Source organism: Anarrhichthys ocellatus, unplaced genomic scaffold, assembly GCF_004355925.1.
Source record: "Anarrhichthys ocellatus isolate YVR2014 unplaced genomic scaffold, GSC_Weel_1.0 scaffold26, whole genome shotgun sequence".
NCBI classification, from domain to species: Eukaryota; Metazoa; Chordata; class Actinopteri; order Perciformes; family Anarhichadidae; genus Anarrhichthys; species Anarrhichthys ocellatus.
This window is the reverse complement of record NW_022280056.1, coordinates 5,896,838-5,920,373: the sequence shown is the minus strand read 5'-3', so window position 1 is coordinate 5,920,373 and position 23,536 is coordinate 5,896,838. Positions and strand designations below refer to the sequence as shown.

The 23,536-nt window shown below is 41.1% G+C and overlaps 3 protein-coding genes and 1 long non-coding RNA gene across 4 annotated transcripts; 2 read left to right on the top strand and 2 right to left on the bottom strand.

The window, feature by feature from the left end:
- Positions 1-1,415: 1,415 nt before the first annotated feature.
- On the bottom strand, positions 1,416-3,960 carry LOC116391507 (eukaryotic translation initiation factor 1b). The gene is made up of 4 exons (XM_031862160.1): positions 3,773-3,960; positions 2,952-3,115; positions 2,724-2,825; positions 1,416-2,636 (listed from the first exon to the last, which is right to left on the bottom strand). The coding sequence occupies exons 1-4, from the start codon at positions 3,801-3,803 to the stop codon at positions 2,592-2,594; spliced, it is 342 nt and encodes a 113-aa protein (XP_031718020.1). The 5' UTR covers positions 3,804-3,960; the 3' UTR covers positions 1,416-2,591.
- A 642-nt stretch (positions 3,961-4,602) lies between these two features.
- si:ch211-198p11.6 (uncharacterized) lies at positions 4,603-11,158 on the top strand. Its single transcript, XM_031862091.1, has 5 exons — positions 4,603-4,780; positions 6,071-6,132; positions 6,235-6,345; positions 6,704-6,841; positions 7,562-11,158. Exons 2-5 carry the CDS (start codon positions 6,127-6,129, stop codon positions 7,646-7,648), a joined length of 342 nt encoding a protein of 113 aa, XP_031717951.1. The 5' UTR covers positions 4,603-4,780; positions 6,071-6,126; the 3' UTR covers positions 7,649-11,158.
- On the bottom strand, positions 8,917-20,528 carry LOC116391463 (transmembrane protease serine 9). Its single transcript, XM_031862090.1, has 10 exons — positions 20,442-20,528; positions 15,208-15,228; positions 14,844-15,006; positions 14,488-14,756; positions 13,326-13,471; positions 12,881-13,244; positions 12,329-12,500; positions 11,961-12,214; positions 11,733-11,833; positions 8,917-10,957 (listed from the first exon to the last, which is right to left on the bottom strand). The coding sequence occupies exons 1-10, from the start codon at positions 20,494-20,496 to the stop codon at positions 10,652-10,654; spliced, it is 1,851 nt and encodes a 616-aa protein (XP_031717950.1). The 5' UTR covers positions 20,497-20,528; the 3' UTR covers positions 8,917-10,651.
- LOC116391465 (uncharacterized) lies at positions 15,967-17,573 on the top strand. The gene is made up of 3 exons (XR_004213250.1): positions 15,967-16,161; positions 16,727-16,778; positions 16,944-17,573. It is a non-coding gene; the product is annotated as an uncharacterized LOC116391465 (long non-coding RNA).
- Positions 20,529-23,536: the final 3,008 nt, after the last annotated feature.

Here is a 23,536-nt window from a genome sequence, read left to right as displayed (position 1 = left end):
TCCCTCTATCACCCTGTGTGAGTCCCTCTATCACCCAGTGTGACTCCCTCTATCACCCTGTGTGAGTCCCTCTATCACCCTGTGTGAGTCCCTCTATCACCCTGTGTGACTCCCTCTATCACCCAGTGTGAGTACCTCTATCACCCTGTGTGAGTTCCTCTATCACCCTGTGTGAGTTCCTCTATCACCCTGTGTGACTCCCTCTATCACCCTGTGTGAGTCCCTCTATCACGTGACTCCCTCTATCACCCTGTGTGTTCATGTGACCTCATGCCACATGAACACCTTTTTCCCGTCTTCAGTCGGGTTCATCAACTAAGACCAGGACCCCCAGTGTCTCTGCTATCCCCAGGACAACCTCCTACTGGTCTCTCCCCTGCTTCTTCATTTAGACACACTTAATACTTTACATTACACTTCATCATACTTGTTTATAGTCCTGTTATCGGTTTGTTGTGCACTTTATTTTATATTATTTTATCTTCCATCATAAATTTAATTTGTTTTTTATTTCTTGCACTGTGTTGATTTTTGATTGTTTAATGTGATGCACCACCCGCCATCACAAATTCCTTGTATGTGCAGCATACCGCGGCAATGAACGTTTTCTGATTCTGATGTTACATTGTAATGTAACAGGTGAAGGTGGAGCTTATCTTAACTACTTTAACTACATATTCAATGTGTTCGGAAGTTAACTAAAGATGTGAAGTAAAAAGATTCCCCGCAGACACATAGTGTACATATTGTACTTTGTACTGTACTACATCTCAGAGGTACATGTTGTACTTTATACTGTACTAAATCTCAGAGGTACATGTACTGTACTACATCTCAGGTACATGTTGTACTTTATACTGTACTACATCTGAGGTACATGTACTTTATACTGTACTACATCTCAGAGGTACATGTAGTACTTTTTACTGTACTACATCTCAGAGGTACATGTACTTTATACTGTACTACACCTCAGAAGTACATACTGTACTTTGTACTGTACTACATCTCATAACTATAATTCAATGAGTTTGTAGTATATGAAATAAAATCACTTTTATGCACCTGGAAGTTATTAATTATGATTTAATTAATAAAAGTTACTTGTTCTGAGGTTTTAAATCGTTGAACCCATTGTATGTATTATTTAATGCCTCTAGCATCTGTATGATTCTGATAGAACACTGCCACGCTCCAGTCACACCAGGATCACATTGAATTGTGAAAAACAAGATTTGTAAAATATTTACTGACTTTTGATAAGGTTGAGTTCTTTTAGAAATACAACTTACATTTTCTAAATCCCTTTAGGTCTCTTGTTCATAATTAACTTTCCACTGAAACCAGAAAACTGTTTGTGATGAGGACTCACTGGACACATCGACACCACACAAATAAAACCACAAACGAACAGGATGCTTTAACTGCAGACATTTTATTGAACCAAATGTGGATTTTGCAAAACAGACTTGCTCTTCTTCACCCTCAGTCACAGGAGCAGTGCGACACGGCCATGGCTTTGATTTTTACTGTATTACTTCAGCATCACTGTGTCTTAACTCAGGTTTTATAAATTATTGCATTATATATGAAAATTAAAGATTCAAGTGTCCATAACCGTAGCTGTGGTACCAGATGTGTTAGACCACCAGAAGGCTGGTCAGGAGCCAGAGCAGGAAGCTCACGCCGTCTAAACTCACTTTAACTGAACTAATATTACCGGTATCCGACTTCACTCCCACTCTGGAGGGTTCATGTGATCACAAAGGGAACCGACTCAGCCTTCAACCTCACTGGCCTCGTTTAGACCACCACTGACTGAATGCCCATTTAGGTTTAATACTTGGGTTGGCAGCAAAAAACAAACGAAGAAATGAGTTAGAAAAATGTGCCGTTAAGCGAAGAGCAAAAACACAAATGTGCCAGAGCGGGTGGCGAAGATGGTCAGAACTTTAACACGATCTCTACTCTGTGACCTGAGAGCAGGCGGCTGGGCGTGTAAACGATGCCAGACCGGGAAGAGGGAAGTCTCTTCTGTTAGCCAGCTACAGAGACTGACTTCTGCAGAAAATGCCTGAACAAAAAAAAAGACCCTCCGTTGTTCTAAATGCACCCACTTCAGCTGCCAACAGTTAAAGTAGGTGACCCTCTGGTACAAACCCAGCCCCCATCCCCACAACAACACTCCAACATATGGAGACTCAACGTTTTATTGAAACACCTTGAAGTATAAAACAAAAAGTTACATGAAACGGTGCCTCCTCTTTGTGACACAAGACCTAAAAGAAAACAAATTTAAAAAAGGATATAAACAAAAAGGGGGCAAGGAGGTTTGAGTCATCACCACTCGTCCCTGATGTTGTGTGGAGCTGCAGTGGTGTGTCTTTGTGAGAGCGAGCCTGCCCCCTGGTGTTGTAGGGGCTTACAGAATCCCATGTTTGTCAGAGGTAATTCACGTGTTAGCTAATGGGAGCTGGTGGGGTTGCAAGGAGGGAGAGGGGGGAGGAAGGGCAACAGCAGCACATAGGAGGGGGGGGGGGGGGGGGGGGGGGGGTTAATGGCCTTCTAGGAGAGAAGGCTGTTAGCAGCTTCTAGAAGCCGTGGACTTTGAGCTGCTCCTCCTTGGCCAGGCCAATCTGCAAAAGAAGAAACAAGAGATCAATAAATGGAAATGAGCTCCAGTCTGCCCGGTTACACACAAAGCAGAAAAACAACAAGCTTACCTCAATGAGGAACTGGCAGATATTCTTGCGCTGGTCTCCCTGAAGCTGGATCACTTCACCATACTCTGGGTGCTCAATCACTGTCCCATTGCACGCGAACTTCTGCCAGGGTCAAAGAGAGCAAAAACAACGAGTCAGTGTCTGCAGCATCTCCACCACCACCCCGCAGCAGCATCTGGTGAACAGCACGCCATAAAACAAAACCACAAAACTAAGACTGGCGGTTACCTTCTTGAAGGCCTTGACTAGCTTCTTCTTGTCATAGTCGATGGCAATGCCCTGGACGGTGGTGAGGGTCTTCCTGCCGTTCCGCTGTTGGATTCTTATGTGGATATAGTCCTCTGTCCCGGCTGGGAGGCGGTCATCACCCTTAGTTGCATCAGCAAAGGGGTCTGGAGGAGAGAGGTAGAAGACAGGAAGAACAATAAACTTTAAACAAAGAATATACACAGGTCACATATATACACTAATTCACATAACTTTTTAAACATCCCCTTTGTTGACATGCAGAGCCAAGAGAAGGGGACATTTTCTCGGATAAACTGCGCAGGCGCACGAAACTAAATATACAGCGTTGGGTTAGTTAGATAGGTAGTTAGCTCAGTTCAGCTACCAACCGGAATTGTACGTGAATTACTAGTCATGACATGTCAACTTTTTATGTTTAGGATCGTGAATCCAAGCCTCACAAGTATAACTGTGTAAAAAGAAATGCTAGTTTTCCAGCGGCCATTTTCGTCTTAACGCCAACGCGTCAGAAGAATAAGCTAACAAGCTAACCTAGCGCACTTCAGGCCTAATGGCGACAGAAGGCCTGCCAGTCGGCTAATAATGACCCAACAAGAAATACAGTTACATTTTTAATTTCGTTACAAGTTACACATGTACGTCGAATCGATTGCTTTGAGGAGCAAACGTTTTGTCATAAATAATCAACAAAGCCGATAAAAACCTCCCCGTAAGTCAGAAGCTAACCGTTAGCTTAGCCGGTGCGCGCCCTTCCCCCACCTCAGTCTGCCAGGTTCAGTTTGATTATTATGACGACTTACCAAAAGTTTGGAGGTTCTGGATATCGGACATACGATAAGATTTGCTTTCCTTTCGGATAATAACTTGGTTAGCGAGCGGTTCGTCGGCTGACTTTGACCTTTTTTATCGTTTCTAGGTTTTTCGGTGGACGGTGCTCGGCTCTGCTTCGACGGCTCAAACAAAATGGAGCTTCTTTCGAGCCTGGTAAGTGGAAAACAAGTCTTTATAGCCCCGCCCCGAAACCAACGTCATTACGTAACACGTACGAAAGAGTCGTCTGTAAGCGGGAAACAAGTCTTTATAGCCCCGCCCCCGAAACTAACGTCATTACGTAATTGACGTACGATAAGGGTCGTCGCCGTTTGCTACCACGCCCTAATATTTCTCAACATTTACTGGAAATCTGACGTCATCGTGTACAGGAACATAACCAAAAAAACAATAAAAAATAATAACACTGTACATAAAAAAACGATGGAAGTAGAAAAATAATAGATGTTAATAGAAAATATTAAATATAATAATACACAATATTTACAATAAATTAGAATAATATTAATATAAACAATGGTGCAAAGATTTAAACAAACAACCAACAGAGATATAGTTGTGTGATTGATTTGGCTAGAGGTGATTTATTAGAATGTTTTTATAATATATTGATATTGCACAATGTTGAAAATAAACAACAAACTGAGGTATTTGTAGTTTTAAAGTAAGTAAAGGCTCTGAGTACTACTAAATGTACTAAATGTATTAACTTAAAATCACCACGAGCATTGAGTTTATTTTCCCCTTCGCGCTTCTTATTTTGTCCCTTCTGAGGACCCTTCCGAGTCTGATTCCATGGCAACAACGCTGGTGCCGCCACAGCTAACGTTAGCTAATCCCGTTTGTTTTCATCGGAAAAATGCTCTTTTTGTACAATTAACGTATAAAACAAGATGATGTGACTTAACGGCAACTATAGCAGCGTTTATGTTTGTTGCACACGGCACACTTATGAGAATACAGGACCCTTCAGAGCGGTAAGATGTTGTTAGCACTGTTAGCTCCTAGCTAGCTAGCTAGCATTGTTGTGTTTCTACTAAAGAAAACTAGCACTCAAGGATCACATGTATGAACGTTTATATTTCTCAGGGCCGTTAAAAAGCAACAGGATTCATCATTACGATGTGAAACAGGCAGATAAATAATAATAATAATGATATAAAATATACTTATTTACGTTCATCTTTCATGCTAAATGTTCTACCAGTGAACCAGAAATGTAAGTGTCTCAGTATAATCTGTATTGAAAGAAGTATTCAGATCCTTTACTGCAGAAAAAGTACAATACCACACTGTGAAAGTACTACCAGTAAAAGTACAATACCACACTGTGAAAGTACTACCAGTAAAAGTACAATACCACACTGTGAATGTACTACCAGTAAAAGAGTCCTCATTCAAATCCTGACTGAAGTTCCTTTAAATCTAAGTATCACAATCAAAATATACTTGAAGTAAAAGTATTGATTGATCAGTAATATGTTTTCCTATTCTATCTGATGTATCAAATGTGTACTTCAGTACTTCAGTAAATGTACTTAGTTAGATTCCACAACTGGCATGTAGTACTTGTAATATCGTGTAGACGCTTTACTCAGTGGTAGAAAATAAATGTATTTAACTTTGATCATTTTATTAAGTAAAGGTAGGAACACAACAGAATAGAATCACTCCATCACACGTTGAAGTTATAAAGTTAAAGTTTTACTAAAGTGAAGTTATTCAAGTTAAAGACTTTATTTGTCCCCAAGAGGCCGTTGGTTCAGCTGCAGTAACAATAAAGAACAAACAAAACAACAACTCACAAAATAGAAACCACGCAGTAACATAACACGTACAAGTACAACAGTACAATGTGAACACATGAAGGTAAAAAGTTAGAATACTAGTGAGACAGAAGGACAGGAGGGTGAGACAGACATGATGGAGATGTGATGATGCTACAATAACTCAAATTTACTTAAAGTACTGATTGTGCAGAGTATTAGATTGCTATATTTAATCATATCATAATTATTGATACATTAATGTAAATGAGATAGAGCTAATATGAACTGATGATCATTTATGAGATCATATGTTTTGAATGTAAATACAAATCTGAAATATAACTATATTCATAAATGTTGTAGAGTAAAAAGCACAATACAGTACACAAATGGAGGTACATGTACCTCAGTGGCTATACTCAACATAACATTTTAACGTAGTATAAAAATAAACGGAGTCTTTAGAGGATCCTAATCTCTGATCTGTTGTCCTCTCAGAACTCCCAGAGATGTGAACCTTGTGACAGTTGAAGGTGTCTTCTCACAAAGAGACAATGCAAGTAAGAAAGAGCCCGTTTCCACCAACATGTACTCTGCTGTACTCTGTTAGATGTACTATACTATACTATACTATACTGTGTTTCCTCGGTCCTGCTCCTCAGGTGTTGCCTATCTGGGAGCTTTCCATCCCTCTGCCAGCGGTGCTGATGATCACTCTGGGTCTCTACATGATCCTCCTCGGGGTCGGGCTGTGGATCCGATTCTGCCTCAAGGTTGGTGGTGCAGGCCACTCTCCTTTGTAGAGCGTGTGAAGCGTCAAACAGATAGAATGTGATGTTCACAGGAACTTGTACTGAACATAGAAGCACACATGTAGAAGTGGACGTTGTCTTTGGCTCCCTCTGGTGTTAGAAAGCAGACAAAGCAGACACATCCGTTCTGTTTCAGGTCATAGGATTAGTTTATTATCACTGATTTATCACTGTTTATTAAACACACACTTTTTATTGTTCTACAAAGTGTTATTCTATCAAAATCATTAAACAGAGAATACAATCATATAGTTCTACATAGAAAAGTGTGTGTTTCTTCAGTGTGTTGAGCTGTTTGTCTCCGTCTGTTCTCTCTCAGGACCGTTGTTCTGCAGACTGTGGGGGCTGCTCTCCGAACATCTCTCTCTGTGAGCACTGCTTCAGATTTGCAGAAATGTGTGACTGTCGCCTGCCGACCGTTCGCTCATGTTGGTCCGTTCCGTGTCCTTCTCCTTCGGTAAGAAGCCTCTCAACACTCCACACCACCAACCTCCGTCACAGCATGTGTCACTCCACACTGAAGATGTTTAACATCAGGACTGTACACAATAGGACTGGACTGGACACAATACAGCGTTTGTCTTGTCTCACTGACTTGCAAAGACTTGATGAAGAATTAAAACCAAAGTGAATTTAAACCTAGTTTATTTCACTAAAAACACAGAGGAGCAAATTCATTCTGTGGCTGTTAAACCTGCAAAAATAAATTCTCAAAGCAACACCAAGATCAATCACAAAGCGTCTCTGCTCTTCAACACGTGTTTAAATGAGGTAACATTCAGACCTTCTTTTACAGTCTGAAGGTGTTCCTTTAACAGACGGGATATTAACTCTGTGTGTCACGTTTAAATGTCTCCCTGAGGTTTAGAGGAACTCTTCTGGGTCTGTCTGTCTGTCTGTCTCTCTGTCTCTCTCTGTCTCTCTCTGTCTCTCTGTCTCTCTCTCTCTCTCTCTCTCTCTCTCTCTCTCTCTCTCTCTCTCTCATTCCACCTACAAAGGCAACATTTATACTTTGCCACGTTATTGAAATCAAAGTTGCCCGTACGTAGGAGCAGAACTGAACGGGCGTGTGTGTGCTGTAATATCTTGTCTATCGTCACGTCTCTGTGGTCAGGCTGCGTCAGGTTGATCACATGGTTTGTAGTGAGCTCTTGTCTGCTGTGTGTGTTTACCACAGTGTGTGAAATGGGACTGTGCCTGCACCTGTCAGCCTCCGGAGTGTGAGTCCTGTAACTGCCTCTGCTTTGAGATCAGGATCAAGTAGAAGAGCAGGATGGAGCTGCTCCCATCAGCTGGACGACACCTACTCCAGCTTTCTAAACTGTGTCTTTATGAAGAGAGTTCACAGAGGAATGACTCGACCAGGACTGACCTTTCCCCTTTAATAAAAGACTGTAAACGGGTTTGTTGCCGTTTTTAAATGTGCTGAACAGAGCAGGCTCTCACGTGTTGAAGCCTGAGTCAAAGTATTCAGTCTGCTCTGGTTCACCATCTTTAAAGAGGACAGTTTCCATATCTATAGCAATATATATTGTGATCAATTAACCAGACGGGAAATGTTTAGTTTTTTTGGCTGGTCTAGTAAATGAAGAACCTGATAAATCAAAGTACTTCATCACATTGATGTAATGTTTCAAACACCAGGAGATATTAGAAATACCATAGTTCATTATGGACGCTCCCTTTAACAGGCTTATTCACATATTATCTAAAATATATATGTAAACAGTCCAACATGGTTGAAGCCGCTGTACTTTCTCTAATGTTATCCAACTTACAGAAAGAAGTGCATTTGTTGAGAACACAATACTCTTGTATTCAATCCCCTCAGTGTGAACACGAGAGGCCTTTTGTCTGATCTCTGGAACAGGAAGTGGACCTGCTTCTGTTGCTCTCTGATGTTGGATGTGTCTTATATTAAAGCTTGAAGCTGTAGACTCTCGTTACTTTCTGTTCTCATTGTCAAAAGATCTGCAGAGACAAACCAACGTGTTTGTCCGTCTCTCAATACCGTCTGACTTCCTGTCTGTGGCTCTTAGCTCCAAATGGTTCCGGCTACATCTTAAAGATGGAAAAACAAACAAATGTTTTATTTCATTTTGAACAAAAGTCTCAGTAATCTCCTCAAACAGCTGGTCACCGTGTCAAACATCAGGAGGAAATAGTGCTGTTGGGGACTATTTTCAGCAGCGGATTGATCCACATTTGGTGCTCTAGCAGTGAGTATCTGGGGCAGGAGGCGGGGTTTGTTTTAGCATTACTTCATTGTTAGTTTGTGTTCTTTTCATGGAATTTATTGACTAAAATAAAATATAGAATATCTATAGACTTATACTTTAATGTGAATACATGTTGAACATGTTGTAATGGTGTACTCTACCAGGTGAGCAGCTCATACTTCTGTTTTTCAAAGTTTTAAATGAAACATCACTGAACATAAAGGACGACGGCATTAGTTTCAGCTCAGTGTTCCTAATAAACTGACCACTGAGTGTCTGAAGCTGTAAACATACCAGAAAAAAAACACAAACATTTTCTCTGCATGTCTTTTAATTTTGATGATATTAACCAAAACAATTAAAGACCAATATTCATAGTCTGTCATCAGAAATAAAAGGTGTGCTCGCAGCATGAAGAGGAAGACGAGGACGCTCACTTCATTTCAAAAGGTTTTTGTGACAAAAAGACAAAACAGATTAAGTGCTTTCACATTTAAAGGACACAAGAGTTTCACGGCAAGACTCGTCATTTAGTGTTCAAACCAAATAATTATGCGTTTAAAGTGCAGCTGAAGTATTTTCTGTCGAGCAAATACTGTTTGTGATAGATTTTGACATTAAGGGGCAGAAGCTCCCTGATGATATGAGGTAGATGCTCTTCAGATCTACAACATATAAAAGACTTGATGACAGTGAATCACTGTAATCAGTAAGAACCATCTTAGTGTTTTATGTCAAAGAGAAATGGTCCTTTGAGAGCACGTGTCAGATATTATGCCCTAAAATGAGGATTTGATCCATAATTAATGGCACTTAGGTCATTTTGTTCTGTAAATGGATGAGATATTCATCAGCAGGTACAAATGATATATTACAAAGATTTCGCACATTTCTTCATTGTATTGATTTAAACATAATAATAATAATAAAACAGTTCTTATGGTCCCCGTAGCTTCCAAAACCTACTAGAATACATATTAATATTAGTTTGATCAGTGCGGCTTCAAGGAACTCTTCATTTCAGACCAGAATGTCTCGGTAGAACAAACAGGAAGTGGAGCTTTCAGCTGCTTCCTGTCTTCATGTATACAGTGTACAGTACAGAGTAGTGGCGTCGGCTGGAGGTTACTGTCCTTCAAAGTAAAGTTTTAATGTTCCCTTTGAACCAAAACACGCTACATTATCTTCAGGACCATTATCTCCATCATTGCACTGTCCTTTAGAATCCATTCATATTTCTCTCATTCCTGCACAAAGCTCTCCAGCTCTTTCATTTTAAACGCATATATTGCACATATTATTTATAGTATTTTTCTATTTACAATACATTTCTGGACTTGTGCAGTATTTGGCTTTATTTTTATTCTTTCTTATACGTTTACTGTTATGCACCAAACAAAAAAGGAGAATTCCTCAGATTGATGCAGAAACACGATCCAATCATCTTGTATAATTATTATCTCATCCTGGTGCTCTGGTACATTTAAAAGAAAACATATTGAGTTAAAATCTCTGGTTTCTATTGTTAATATCCAGGGCTGACTTGAGTTAATAATGTCAGATTTTCCTTTAAATAAATCTCTGTTATGTGACAATCTAATCACTGAATGAGGTGATCTGATGTATTTCCAGTATAATGAACTGTATTTCCTGTGGTGACATTTACTGCTTAGAGAAGAACATGAAGATCTTAAAGATGATCTCTTTTAACGATGGAGCTGAATCCTGAATGAGCGTTCGCATTATTAAGTTAGTGGACCAGAATGTTTCTATCTTAAAGATGTTATTGACACAGTTTTGTCTGTTTTACCAGAAGAAGAGACAGTTTTTCAGCATCTCTGCTGCTGATTTGTCGTCGTCTGATGGAGAAAATGAACTCGATGGGAACCCTGGATGTGTGGTTGAACCCGGCCAGCTTCACCACTCTATTCCCAAGATTATTCATGCCACTTTCAGCTAAATTGTCTCTGAAATTCCCGCTTGTTTGCATTGATTTGTGCTCGTCACGTCATGTAAACAACTATTTACAGAAGTTAAAAGGTGGTTTTCTACACGAAGAGGTGGAGACACACGGAGAAAACGAGGAGGTGGAGGATGAGGAAGAGGAAGGGGCAGTGAGCAGGAGCTCCCCCGCTGGTGGGGGAGGTCACGTTGGTGGGCGCTGTGGTGTTGGTGTTGGTGTTGGAAGATAAGAAGCCCACCGTCTGAGACAGAAAGCTCTGGAAGCGGCTCAGTTTGACCAAGACCTTCACTGATGATACTCGTGTTTGACTGGTGGCGTTTTCAGATGATAACACTGCTGCCTGGAACCAGGACCCGTCCAGCTTACACATCATCGGACCTCCAGAGTCACCCTAAACACACACACACACACACACGTTCAACATTAGCTTGACAAGAAAGTGAAAGCATAAAAGATTTTTGGGGGCATTTTTAATGTCTTTATTTGATAGAGGAGAGACGGGAAACGTAGTACATACGGATGTGTCCTAAAGCTGCATTCTCTCTAGTGTGCACCAGGGGGCGACTCCTCTGGTTGTATAGAAGTCTATGAGAAAATGACTCTACTTCTCTCTTGATTTATTACCTCAGTAAACATTGTAAACATGAGTTTATGGTCTCAATCTCTAGTTTCAAGTCTTCTTCAATACAGCATGATGTTCATTTAGTACATGATGGTCCATTTAGAGTCAAACAGACCATAAAGCAGGGGATGCTTTAGGGCGGGGCTACATGGTGATTGACAGGTCTCAATCAGAGACGTATACGGCGTCTCTACGTCACTCCTCCTCAGTCCATATATGGTCACTTCCTGTTCACTGGTTGCTTTATAACGTCAGTCCACAAATCAATGTGTGACGTCAAGACGACTACGTTCACTTTATATTTACAGTCTAGGCTCAAATATCTGCTGCGCAAAGGATTGTGGGTCAGAAAAGCATGCTGTGTGATTGGATGCAGAAGAACATCCTGGTATTTTTGACATACTATGTATTGGAACATACATAGTATGTGAAAAGGTTTGAATCCGACCTACGACCCCTGATGCATGTCTTTCTCTCACTCTCCGTGACTCAATATCAAATAAAGACAGAATTATCTTCAGAACCTCCTGCTCTGGTTTCTCACCTGCTCCAGTGTGAACAGTCCGGTACAAATGCTGTCACTGGACGATGACGCGTTCCCACAATCCTCCACTGAGGTCTGGAACTCCTGCAGAACTTCTTCCTCTGATGATGAAACAAAACAAGGAAACCGTTAGAGACATCTGAAATCAAAACCCAGACGGGCAGGAACCCGGACTAACTGATTTAATCTGGAGAGGTGAAGCGATGCGGAGCATGGTTCTGGACTCACCGCCTCCTCGCCCGGAGTTCCAGCCCGCAGCCCAGCACGTGGAGCCCACGGAGAAGGTCCGACCGTCGTCCATGCAGACGGGCTGGATGTAGTCGGACAGGCTGGGTCGGGATGCCAGTTTCAGCACTGCGACATTGGACCCAGTCAGGTTGCTCAAGGTGATATTTCTCACTTTCAGCATCACCTCAAAGGGGTTGAATCCATTCTGCTTCAACCGACCCAGCACAACGGTCCAGTCAGACGGCGTGGGAGAGCTGTGGGGGGGATTAAAAATCAATTCTGATTGGTTTAAAAACAACCTGGTCATTTCCTGTTTACGTTAAACAGAACCACACCGTCCAGGACTTCCCTCCAGGTGTCAGGCTCACCTGGAGAAGCAGTTGGAGCTGCTCAACACAGAGTCCACGCCCACCAGAGTCCCCCCACACATGTGACTTCCATTCTTCTGCAGGCTCGCCATCCAAGGCCACATGCCCGCCGTCGCCACGGAGCTGCCCCCCAAAATACGTGAGTTCACCGGGACTCGGCCACAGACCACCGCTGGAGGAACAATTACATTTACTGAGTTTATGGTTCCTCTCATCTTATTCATTTCTACTGGAGAGAAGACAGACATCTACACTGGAACCATCCAGACACTTCAGGTGATTGGTGGTCAATTGTCCCTTCAAGTACACATAAGTGTACTTGTGCTTAACTTGAGTATTTCCATGTTCTGCTACATCTCAGAGGTTCATATTGTACTTGTTACTGTACTACATCTCAGAGGTACACATCCAGTAACACCAGATATAACAGTAAAACATGTTAATGATCAATCAACACTTTTACTTGAACTACATTTGAAGCTAATCTTGTCTGAAAACATCTTTAAAAGTTAAAAATAGGAAGTTTAACCAGTGTTTAACGTCTGGACTCACGTCTGGCCGTGGTGGTTGGAGGGACGGTGGTTTTAGGGACGGTGGTTGGAGGGACGGTGGTTTTAGGGACGGTGGTTGGAGGGACGGTGGTTTTAGGGACGGTGGTTGGAGGGACGGTGGTTGGAGGTGGTGGTGGCAGACCAGCACAGGTGACATTGAGGTCACTGTCGGTCCCGCTGGACGTGAAGGTGACGTAGCCCGGCCGATTGCTGGTGATCTCGGCGTTGATCCAGGACTGGTACTGGGACACTCTGGCGTAGACTCCTGGGAATTTAGGCAAGGCACAACCCTTTCCAAAACTCACGACTCCCTCCTGGATCCAGACTCCGCCCTGCTTGCTCACCTGCGGACCGCCCGAGTCCCCCTTTAAGCAGAGAAACATTCAGGAGAGGGAACCTGTGCAGGAGGTCAAGTGTGACCCAAAGACCTGAGTGAAGATGATCACCTGACAGGAGTCCTTCCCTCCAGCACGGAGCCCGGCGCAGATCATGTTGTCTGTGATTCTGCCCACTCCATAGTCACAGTTACACTGTCTGTTCCCCACGATTGGCACCTCCACCTCCATCAGGGTTTGTGGGAACGGAAGGCGCACTAAAGAGACACAGATACAGTTCAATAAACAGCACATGACTTTTAAAGCTATAGACTCTCTGACCGCTAGCAGGGCTACACGGAGCAATCTTTTGTTTATTTATCCTCAGGAGACAACCTCCGGTTCTGACAAGAGAAGCCAAAGCTTCATGTGTCAAAGCTGCATTCTCTCTAGTGTCCACCAGGGGGCGACTCCTCTGGTTGTATAGAAGTCTATGAGAAAATGACTCTACTTCTCTCTTGATTTATTACCTCAGTAAACATTGTAAACATGAGTTTATGGTCTCAATCTCTAGTTTCAAGTCTTCTTCAATACAGTGTGACAAGTTGGAAAACATGCACTTTTATAAATTAAGGAAAATAGTGATTTCATGGTCTATTGTGTTGAATGTAATGTGATTGAGAGGATCATTCATAGATAACTTGACGATTTACTGAAACCACGAGTTAAAACTCATCACACATGAATACATGGTTGGAATAATAAGATTGTGTTTTCTTGCATCGTTTGCTTTGTTCTGAATTGTGTAGTTTGAGATACGTAGTGTTAAACTGTGATTACATAGTGGTCTTGATCTTGAGTCTGAGATCGATTGCTTTGGTCTCCACCCACATATCTCGGGGAAATCGCGATCTTTTCCTCATTGCAGTAAAGTTCTTGCTGAGGAAAAACATCATATCACTCTCGTGATTATTTATCCGCCTTTTTCAGGGGTACAGCATGATGTTCATGTAGTACATTATGGTCCATTTAGAGTCACACAGACCATAAAGCAGGGGATGCTTCAAAGCTTACTGAATCTATTTTTGGCAGACTAAACAGTCTGGTAGAATGGCTGTTGGAACGCACAGATGGGTTTAAACAATTTAAAATAAATATAAAATAATGGCTTCTTACATTTTTCATGAGGATAATACCTTTAACACTTGAGTGAACTTTAACTTTCCTCCAGCCAATGAAAAGATGATCTTTAGTCGTTACCGTCACGCTATCTCTGAGAACCTCTCTGACCCACCTCCAAATCCAATGTTGCCCCAGCCGGTGACCCAGGAGTCGGTTCCGCTGTGGAATCTGCTGCCTGGAGCCGCCAGGCAGACGGGCAAAATGTAGTTGGTGAAAGTCACCGGTGAGGAGAGCTTCAGGAGGCTGATGTCGTTGTCATCGGTCCCGAAGTTGTAGCCGGGGTGATTGATGACCTGTGTCACCGTCCGTTGCACCTCATTGGGGTTGCTGCTCTGCTGGTTCTGGCGACCCAGGTACACAACCAGGGTGCTGGGGATGGGGCTGAAGAGACACAGAACAGAACATTAAAGCAGAGCCCTTCAGGGGAAATCAAAAACCAGTAGAATGTGCTCTGGTCTCGGTGCTCACGTTGGGAAGCAGTGAGCAGCAGTCAGCACCCATTGACTGTTGATGAGCGATCCTCCACAGAAGTGGCTCCCAGATTTGTGCAGACTGACCTGCCAGGGCCAGCTTCCCTCAGGGGCCGCCTGGCCCCCAACGATCCTGGTGTTGAGCAGAGGCCGACCGCACACTGAAGACAGACGGACACAGTGAGCAGCACCGCCGTGCCTCCTGACGGGACTGATGATCTCAGGTCTAATCCAACAGTTACTCTCATTTCATAATTCATCTGAAATACTAACGACAATGAAACTACGAACAAAACAACAGAAGTCCCATCAGCATGTTGACAGGTGGAAAGGAAGTAAAGAAAAACATAAAGCTGACTTACCAGTAAGTTGTGAGTGACACTCTGAAAAATAGAAAACAAAGAAAAGGTAAAGGAAACGAAAACAGCAAGTATCCACAACTCAGAGGCTGGAGGCATTTACTTTTAAATAATAACTCTTCAAAGACTACTGTCGCCCATTTACTATTACTTCTATATTACTTATATTCATTAAAATTATTCAATTTATTGTATTAAATTATTGAAAAAACCACGAGGTGGAGATATCCCGACTTTAGTCTCTAGAATGGGTCAAACTCCAAAAGCACAGTGATCCTACATTTCCCATAATGCAACTCTTTCAGAATGTTTCATCCAGAGCTACGGAGGACTTTTTCTACTTTTCAAATTTTTGAATTTGATTATTCATTTATTAAATTCAATATCTATGTATTTATTTTCTGTTGTCATGTTTATTTATATACATATATACATACTGTGTATTTCATGTGTGTTACCTGGTATTATGTTCTACTCAAATTAAAGTTCATTGGGGACAAACCAGCAGAGAAGAAAGTGCCGGTAGAGCCACACAGTCTTCTTCTTACACTGAAAAAAAGACTTTTTGGCCCTGTAATTATTACCTCGATTATTTTTGTAAATTTTACAAGAAATTATCATTCCAGTGCTTTTACTTTAAAATATCACCTTTTATTTAATGTGTTACTTGGTGTTTGTTTGTAATTATGTATCCTCATTTTTATAAGTACATTTTAATCATTCACACTAAGTAATATCTACTAAACTACTGTATTGAATGCACTACCTGACACATCAAAGTAAAATGTACTTGGGTAATACGAGTAAAACCTGGCAACCTATAGCGCGTACTCAGGGGGTGACGTCAGAGGAGATTTCGCGCTCCTTTCTTCAACGAGACGACGGAACAGCAGAACCTGAACAAGGCCGGCAGCGTTTCACCTGAGGAGAGGAACTTCATGGACGGGAGCCATTGGGGTAGGTTATATGTTTAATTACATCTCCCAGCTGGCCTGGGAACGCCTCGGGATCCCCCAGAATGAGCTGGAACATGTTGCCGGTGAGAGGGAGGTCTGGGTCGGCCTGCTTGACCTGCTGCCACCGCGACCCGACCCCGGATAAGCGGTGGAAAATGGATGGATGGATGGATATATGTTTAATTAATGCTCTACGTTGCTGTTGAGCCTTCGGTCAAGTCTGCGTTTGAGTTGTGAACACTGAAGAGTAGCGAACTGCTCAGTTTAGCGTGCTAGCTAGTTAGGCTATCATGCTAGCTAACTAGGGACAGCATTACAGACATGGCTCACGGCGCTACATTTTGTGGACATGTTTTTGGTGGTTTTGGTCACGATTTTACAGGGTTCTACAGGGTTACAGGTTGTTGGCCTGGGGACACGGTGCTCGACCAGCTGCGCTCCGTCGACGAGGGGGAGGGGGAATTACTTGGGTTTTGTGAAGCCCACTATCAATATGAAGATTTAAGCCAAATTCAGATTTAATGTTGTGTGTTCATGTTTTAATATCATTTCTTTATATATTTCAGAATATTAAAGGACGTTCACTCTCAGCAAGTTGACATCAACAGTTGACACAAGGTAAAATCAACTTAGTACTGTTATAGTTTAATTAACTTGACATATACATTTGAAGTCGTAGTTTGTGTTGCTGTGAATATTACATTATACTGGGAGGACTACTGCATGAATTGTTTTAGCAAGGTACCTCATCTTGATCATGTTTTTTATTGTCTTTTGTTTCAGATCAATGAGGAGTTCAGAAGAATAACCACAGTTCATCTGGAGCGAAACTTTTTGTCGAAATTGGCCAATTGCACGACCAACTTTCTGGAGATACTTGGGACAAAGGGCGGAGTTGCAGGAACAAAGACCCATGCTGGAATCACCCAGCCTGGTAAAGTTTAGATATCTAATATTATATAAAATTATGTTGGGCTCATATACACTGAGAATAGATGCATAATGACGCATTTGAACACATTCAATATTTTTGTTTGTTTCTCCCACTATCGTCATTTTTTTGAGAACACATCAGACTCGAAGATGTAAAAGTGAACATTAGTAAATTTGAATTTCAAAGAAGTCATTGAAGAGGACTATGCTCAACATGTCATGAAGATCCTTGTCATCCATGGAAATGCAACACAGAAAGGCTTCACTCCTGACGATGTGTTCGTCGTCATCGAGGGAAAAGAGGTTCTTGATGACTGTCAAAGTGTGGCAAAGGCTTGCCTTCTGCTCATGGGCTTCATCTGTGTATCTAAGTGTTGTCAAGCAATACCCATCGTTTCAAATTAAGTGTTTGTTAAATGACTAAACGTTTGTGTTCTTAAATTTCTTATTGGCAGCACTGATTTAGAAATGTTTTGTCTGGCAATGCCAACCAGATTATATATGTTGGTATTTGTGTGTGTCTGTCAGCAGTGACCTCTTTCACCAGTTAACAAGTAAAGCTGCTGTAGTTTAAAAGATGTTTTGTAGAAGCCTTATGTTAAGACAATTTTATTAAATTAACAGTAGCCCAGTTTAAAAGAAATGCAACATTCATATTTGAACAGTTGTGTAGAGTAGTAGTAGATAAAAGATATATTGTGTAAATATTACTTAATATTTCTCAATTGAAAAAGTAAAGAAAAGCTAGTTAAATATACATGAAACACCTAATTGAGTTTTACTGGGGTTTTGTAATTAGATGCAAAGGTAGCCTGAGTAAAGATTACTCCATCCATCCATCCATTTTCCACCGCTTATCCGGGGTCGGGTCGCGGTGGCAGCAGGTCAAGCAGGCCGACCCAGACCTCCCTCTCACCGGCAACATGTTCCAGCTCATTCTGGGGGATCCCGAGGCGTTCCCAGGCCAGCTGGGAGATGTAATCTCTCCAGCGTGTTCTGGGTCTTCCCCGGGGTCTCTTCCCAGTTGGACGTGCCTGGAAAACCTCCTAAAGTAAAGATTACTATCAAAGGCTAAGTACATTTTATGTCTAAGGAAGACATTTTCAAGTAAAAGTTACTTGAAAATTTTGGATAAAAAACAATTCTTAATTGTAAGTAAACTTAACTTGAGAATTCCTGAGTAAAAATTACTCGGAATTTCTGAGTGCAAATTGTTACCTAGCTTTTTTCAAGTAAATGTCACTTTTTTTTTTTTTTCAGTGTACATTTCATGTTAGATAATAAACAATAATTAAAACATAGCGGTTGTCAAACTAACGCCTCAGTGGGAATGGGTAAACATCAAATGATGTGACATCGCCTGTGTCAACATAGCCTGTGTTCAAATATTGACTATAGAAAAGCACAAAAAGTCAGACATGTGATTGATGATACGTCTTTTTTGTTTCGAGGGATCTGTCTATGTGCTCGATAACACGCCTCAAGTCCACCCACATAGTCCACTTCTACAGACAGGAAACACAGAGACATACGTCTCTGAAAGTGAGTCACTTTGTGTGTAAACGTCGAGATGAGACGAGAGATGACGGAGACAGAGAGGTATGTGAGACAGTTAGGACATTCCTCTCTGTCAGAGACAGATGGATGGATAATGATCTCTGACTGTTTAAATCTGTCACCCTCAGACAATCCAAAATACCTTTGCTTTATACTACTAGTACTGTATTACAATACTACTGTTACTGCTGCTAGTTAGTACTACAGTTGTATTAGTGTACTACTGTTACTGCTGCTAGTGTTATTACTACAGTTGTATTAGTGTACTACTGTTACTGCTGCTAGTGTTATTACTACAGTTGTATTAGTGTACTACTGTTACTGCCGCTAGTGTTATTACTACAGTTGTATTAAGAATTATCAGGATGACTTCATGCATGTTGGCACAAACAACAGTCAGTGAACGTATCGTTCAAATGCAACACAAGTCAGAATGCACAACAGTCAGTGAACGCGTCACTACATCTCTGTAGTTCCCCTTTAAAGTCAAGAAGTTTTTTTGTTTTGGGAAGAGGAAACATTTCAAATACACCCTGGTGACTGAGGAGATTAAGAGAAACTAAATATCTTCAGTGGAGCTGTTCAATGATCAACTGATCAGAGACTATGTGAGTTTTCATACCAACAGCATAAAGCATATACCTGTTCAGCCAGATATTCTTCTTTTCTAAATGATTCGTCATCAGGGACTTAATGAGGTGTGGCTCCGTGTTTACCTGAAACCCTCCTACAGTGATGAAGGAAGTCTCTTTTTACAGCGACAAACATCCTCTTTGACTGTAGTCTGCCCACATATACCTCTGAATAGAAACACCCGAAAACCGCTGAAGTTTAAACCACAAATATCCCTTAAGTTACAAAAACTCTTAAAACTAGGAAGTGACAAACTGAAGAGATGAAGAAGGTTTGAGATCCTTGAAGGATCAAATGACATTTGAATGTGTTTTTAATGATACCTGGTCACTGAACCACAGAGTCCTTAATCGTCAAAGTACAAGTAAAAGAGGCTTTCTGCACACTTAACAATCTCAGCTGTGGAGCAACTTAAAGCTCATTTAAATCCATGTAATCAGTACAGTAAACAGTACATTCATCATGTGATCACAAGCTCCACATCATCCATCATAATCACATTCTATCTTAAAAAACTGCAATAAATGAGGAAAGAAATTGCAACAAAAAAATTACACTATTGATGTAGAATTTCAGTAATAAACCACTTTTATTTTAAAGCAGACCTTTGAAGAAAATTGGATGAAGTTTTAAAAAAAATAGAATGATTTCTTCCCATCTTTTATTATTAAGTTCTGAATAAATCGCTTAAAAACGTGAAGCTGCTGCTGTGGTTTTAGTTTTAAAGCTGACAAACACCGACAGGAAACGAGCTCTGAACAAAATGAGCTGTTATCACTTCATGCCCTCCAGACACGTTTAATAATCAGGCTCAGATAAACCTGGTTTAACAAGCTCCTGAAGCTCCAGAAAGACTTTTAGAGAACCTGGACAGACTTTACTAACTTTATTGTTCTCTTCTCTCCTAGATTTGATCATATTCATGAGTTTAATCCTTTATTATTTTCATATAAATGGGACTCAGGGTTCTCTGAGCACTTTGGTTTTTACATTTTACATTTTATTGCCACTATTTTGTAAAAAGTAGAATTTTAAACACAGGATTTGCACATGTGATACTTTTAGCCCTGTTCATTAATTCAAATATTCTTACTTCCTCCTCGGTCAGCGGGTCTCTAACGTGATTGGTTCAGGTGTGTGCGGTGAGGAGGGTCTTACCTGGTGTCAGCAGAGTCAGCAGAGTGGCCACAGAGATCAGTTTGTAGAGAGCCATGACTGAAAAGTCCTCATCATCAGGTCTGCAGAGGCATAAATAACCTTCCTCCTCCTCCTCCTCCTCCTCCTCCTCCTCCTCCTCCTCCTCCTCCTCCAGCACACACACACCTGTTCAAAGACATGCCCACCAGCTCACCTGTTCCACACCAGTCATGTCACCTCTCTAATCTACACAAGAACCGCTTACGTAGAGTTTCCATTTCATGTCACAGTTCTACTTCACTGGTTCTTCATTCCACAGGAGAGAGTTGTACTTTTTACTTTTATCTGACTCCTTTTAAGAGAAGTTTATTTATGGAGCACCATTCAGACAGGAAGTAGTTCAAAGTACTGAAAACATGTTCAACATAAGACGTTTAGAAAACAGAACCAATAAGTTTAAAATATCATAAAAACAAAAAGCAGTTAAAATTAGAAAGAAATTAAATTTAAGAGAAAATTAAAAGACAGAATAAAGCTTGTGATCACATGAAGAAAGAGATAAAAAATAAGTTATGTCACCAATGTACTGGAAAGAAAAGTGAATTTAATATTTTTTTAAGCAGAACTCAGGAAGTTTGTTCACACAAGTATTATTTATTAAGTATTACAAGTAAAAGTACTTTATAATAATAATAATAACTCCTGTCACTGCTGTTTAATAGTAATAATAATAATAACACAAATTGGACTAAATTAAACCCAAAACAGTTTGCATCAAAATGAGAGGAGAAAATGAACGAGGATGTTTTTACAACTTTTTTAATATCATTAACAAATTCTCTCTCAACATGAAGCTCAATATGACTTTTCTATCTTGGTGTCCATCGGGCTCTGCTGTTACAATCACTTCTTATACACTTTATTCATTTTATTTGTTATCTATCTCAGTTGATTTTTTTAACTGTATTTATTTACTTTACTCTTATTGTCACTCTGTTCTATTTTATAATGGAGTCAGTCTTATTCTGTTACACTTCATAGTTGTTATTCTATTGTTCATATATGTTGCGGCTGACAACATTCACCGACTGGTCAAACTAAACCAGACCGTCAGGAACTAAAGAGCCTTCTGTCACTTTCATCCGATACCGAATGTTCTGGAAGGAGAGGAACCAGAAACATCCGTCAACACCTTATCGCGTGTGTTCGATTCATGATCACGTGTGTTTGCTTTAGTCTCCAACGGAGCTTCTGACAAACTGTAGGTGTGGTGGAAGAAGTACTCAGTAAAAGTATTAATACCACTATGTTAAAGTACTCTGTTACACGTCAAAGTCCTCCATTCAGAACACGGCTGAAGTTAAAGTAAATAAACACTGTGACTGTTTAATCACCTTCTAACAGAGGCGTGATGCCCAAACAGGCGTACTTGTACTGCAGGTGTACATGTACAGGTGGTACTTCTTAAGTTATGGATAAATGCCTGAAACACTTTAAGTAGTTGGTGAAATAATTAGCTAAACTTAAGTTTAAATATAAAGGATGGTTCAAACATTTTCTTTGAGCTTTTTAACACTTTTTCCTTTATATTTAAACTTAAGTTTAGCTAATTATTTCACCAACTACTTAAAGTACTTTAACATAAGCAGTGAAACTGGTTGAATATTGTAACGTGTGTAAATAACTCATCACCACAGATAATCAGTCACTGAGCGTTCACTGTGTTTATGTGGAAACACATAACCGGTCACTGTGTTTAGAAACCAGAAAACATTTTTATTGTCATATACACATACACAAAATTTGCCTTCTGCATTATATATTTCCTGTATATAGGGAGCAGTGGGCTGCCAATGACAGGCGCCCGGGGAGCCGGGGGTTCAGTGTCTGCGGTTACCAGACAACCCTCTTAACCCAGTGAGCCACGGTCGCCCCGTTTATGTAGAACCTTTAACCATTCACTGTGTTTATGTGGAACCTTTACACCTGGTTTGAGTTACTAATGATGAAAAGCATCAGCGTGGCGTCAGGATGAGGACATGTGACCTGCTGCAGTCTGTGGACAGATTGTGTGGCTTCGATAAAGTTACAACCGTTTAAGATGCAATCAGGAAACTTTCCAGGCGCGTCGCTGAGATCAAGACTAAGGTCGGGTTGAAGATGGGTGTGGTCAGAGCGAGGGAGGAGGAAGTAAGGAGGGGAGGAAGTAAGGAGGGGAGGAAGTAAGGAAGACCCTCTGACCTGGTTTGTTTGATCCAACCTGGTTTCACATTGATTATTCTGTTGATCATTCAATAACATTAACAGAAGAAACACCTTTAAGAGGCCTCGTATGTGCAGCCGTTGGCTTGTTTTTGGATGCAGATACCTGAACTGACGTAATGGTTGACGGGATTTTTGGGGATTATTGTTCATCTTCCAGGAACACACTGAGTGGAGGCAAACTGGATCGGCCAGTTAGAGACGATCAACATTCCGTCATGTTGATCTCAACAAGAAAGTCCGCTTCACTGAGTGAAACAGGTGGCACGACAGGTACGCGTGGTAAACAGAGTCCTTTCAGGAAATGACTTTGAGTTGATCTGTGATGAATAATCAAGAGCAGAACATGTTCACCTCACAGGTGATCAGAGGAGCTTCATGTGTTCGTCCTGATCCACAGAGAAAAGAAACAGAAACAACTAAATCACACACTGTTTGTTTCTGTGGATCAAATGTTTAACTGATGTTAAACTGCTCAAAACCTTTCAAATAGTTTCTTTTTTTCTATGTAGACAGATTTGAACTGCACTGAAGAGCCCTTATCCTCCATTCTTTTTCACCAGTCTGTCAGTGTTTATAAGAACACATAGTTCCAGTGATGCGTCCCTGAAAGGAGACCTGAGGTGAGATGAGGTTCAGGTTGAGCGATGCAGAAGGAGGCGGAGACAAGAATGGACTTTAACTATCTGCTTCCTGGGCTCCACCATAACCCAGGACCTCAAGTGGGAGCTGAACATCAGCTCCATCACTGATAAGGCTCAGCAGAGGATGTACTTCCTGAGGCAGCTGAAGAAATTCAACCTGCCAAAGACAATGATGGCGCATTTCTACACAGCCATCATTGAGTCCATCCT

What these genes read in the sequence shown, in the direction of transcription:
- LOC116391507 (XM_031862160.1), bottom strand. Translation starts at nt 3,803, where the DNA reads ATGTCCGATATCCAGAACCTCCAAACTTTTG. An exon ending in CCAGAACCTCCAAACTTTTG is followed by an intron (nt 3,116 to 3,772) that starts GTAAGTCGTCAT and finishes TCTCTCCTCCAG; the next exon opens with ACCCCTTTGCTGATGCAACT. An exon ending in TCTGCCAGTTCCTCATTGAG is followed by an intron (nt 2,637 to 2,723) that starts GTAAGCTTGTTG and finishes CTTCTTTTGCAG; the next exon opens with ATTGGCCTGGCCAAGGAGGA.
- si:ch211-198p11.6 (XM_031862091.1), top strand. An exon ending in GGATCCGATTCTGCCTCAAG is followed by an intron (nt 6,346 to 6,703) that starts GTTGGTGGTGCA and finishes GTTCTCTCTCAG; the next exon opens with GACCGTTGTTCTGCAGACTG. An exon ending in TTCCGTGTCCTTCTCCTTCG is followed by an intron (nt 6,842 to 7,561) that starts GTAAGAAGCCTC and finishes TGTTTACCACAG; the next exon opens with TGTGTGAAATGGGACTGTGC.
- LOC116391463 (XM_031862090.1), bottom strand. Translation starts at nt 20,496, where the DNA reads ATGGCTCTCTACAAACTGATCTCTGTGGCCACTCTGCTGACTCTGCTG. An exon ending in GCTGCTCACTGCTTCCCAAC is followed by an intron (nt 14,757 to 14,843) that starts GTGAGCACCGAG and finishes GTGTCTCTTCAG; the next exon opens with CCCCATCCCCAGCACCCTGG. An exon ending in TCCAACCACCACGGCCAGAC is followed by an intron (nt 12,501 to 12,880) that starts GTGAGTCCAGAC and finishes TTGTTCCTCCAG; the next exon opens with CGGTGGTCTGTGGCCGAGTC.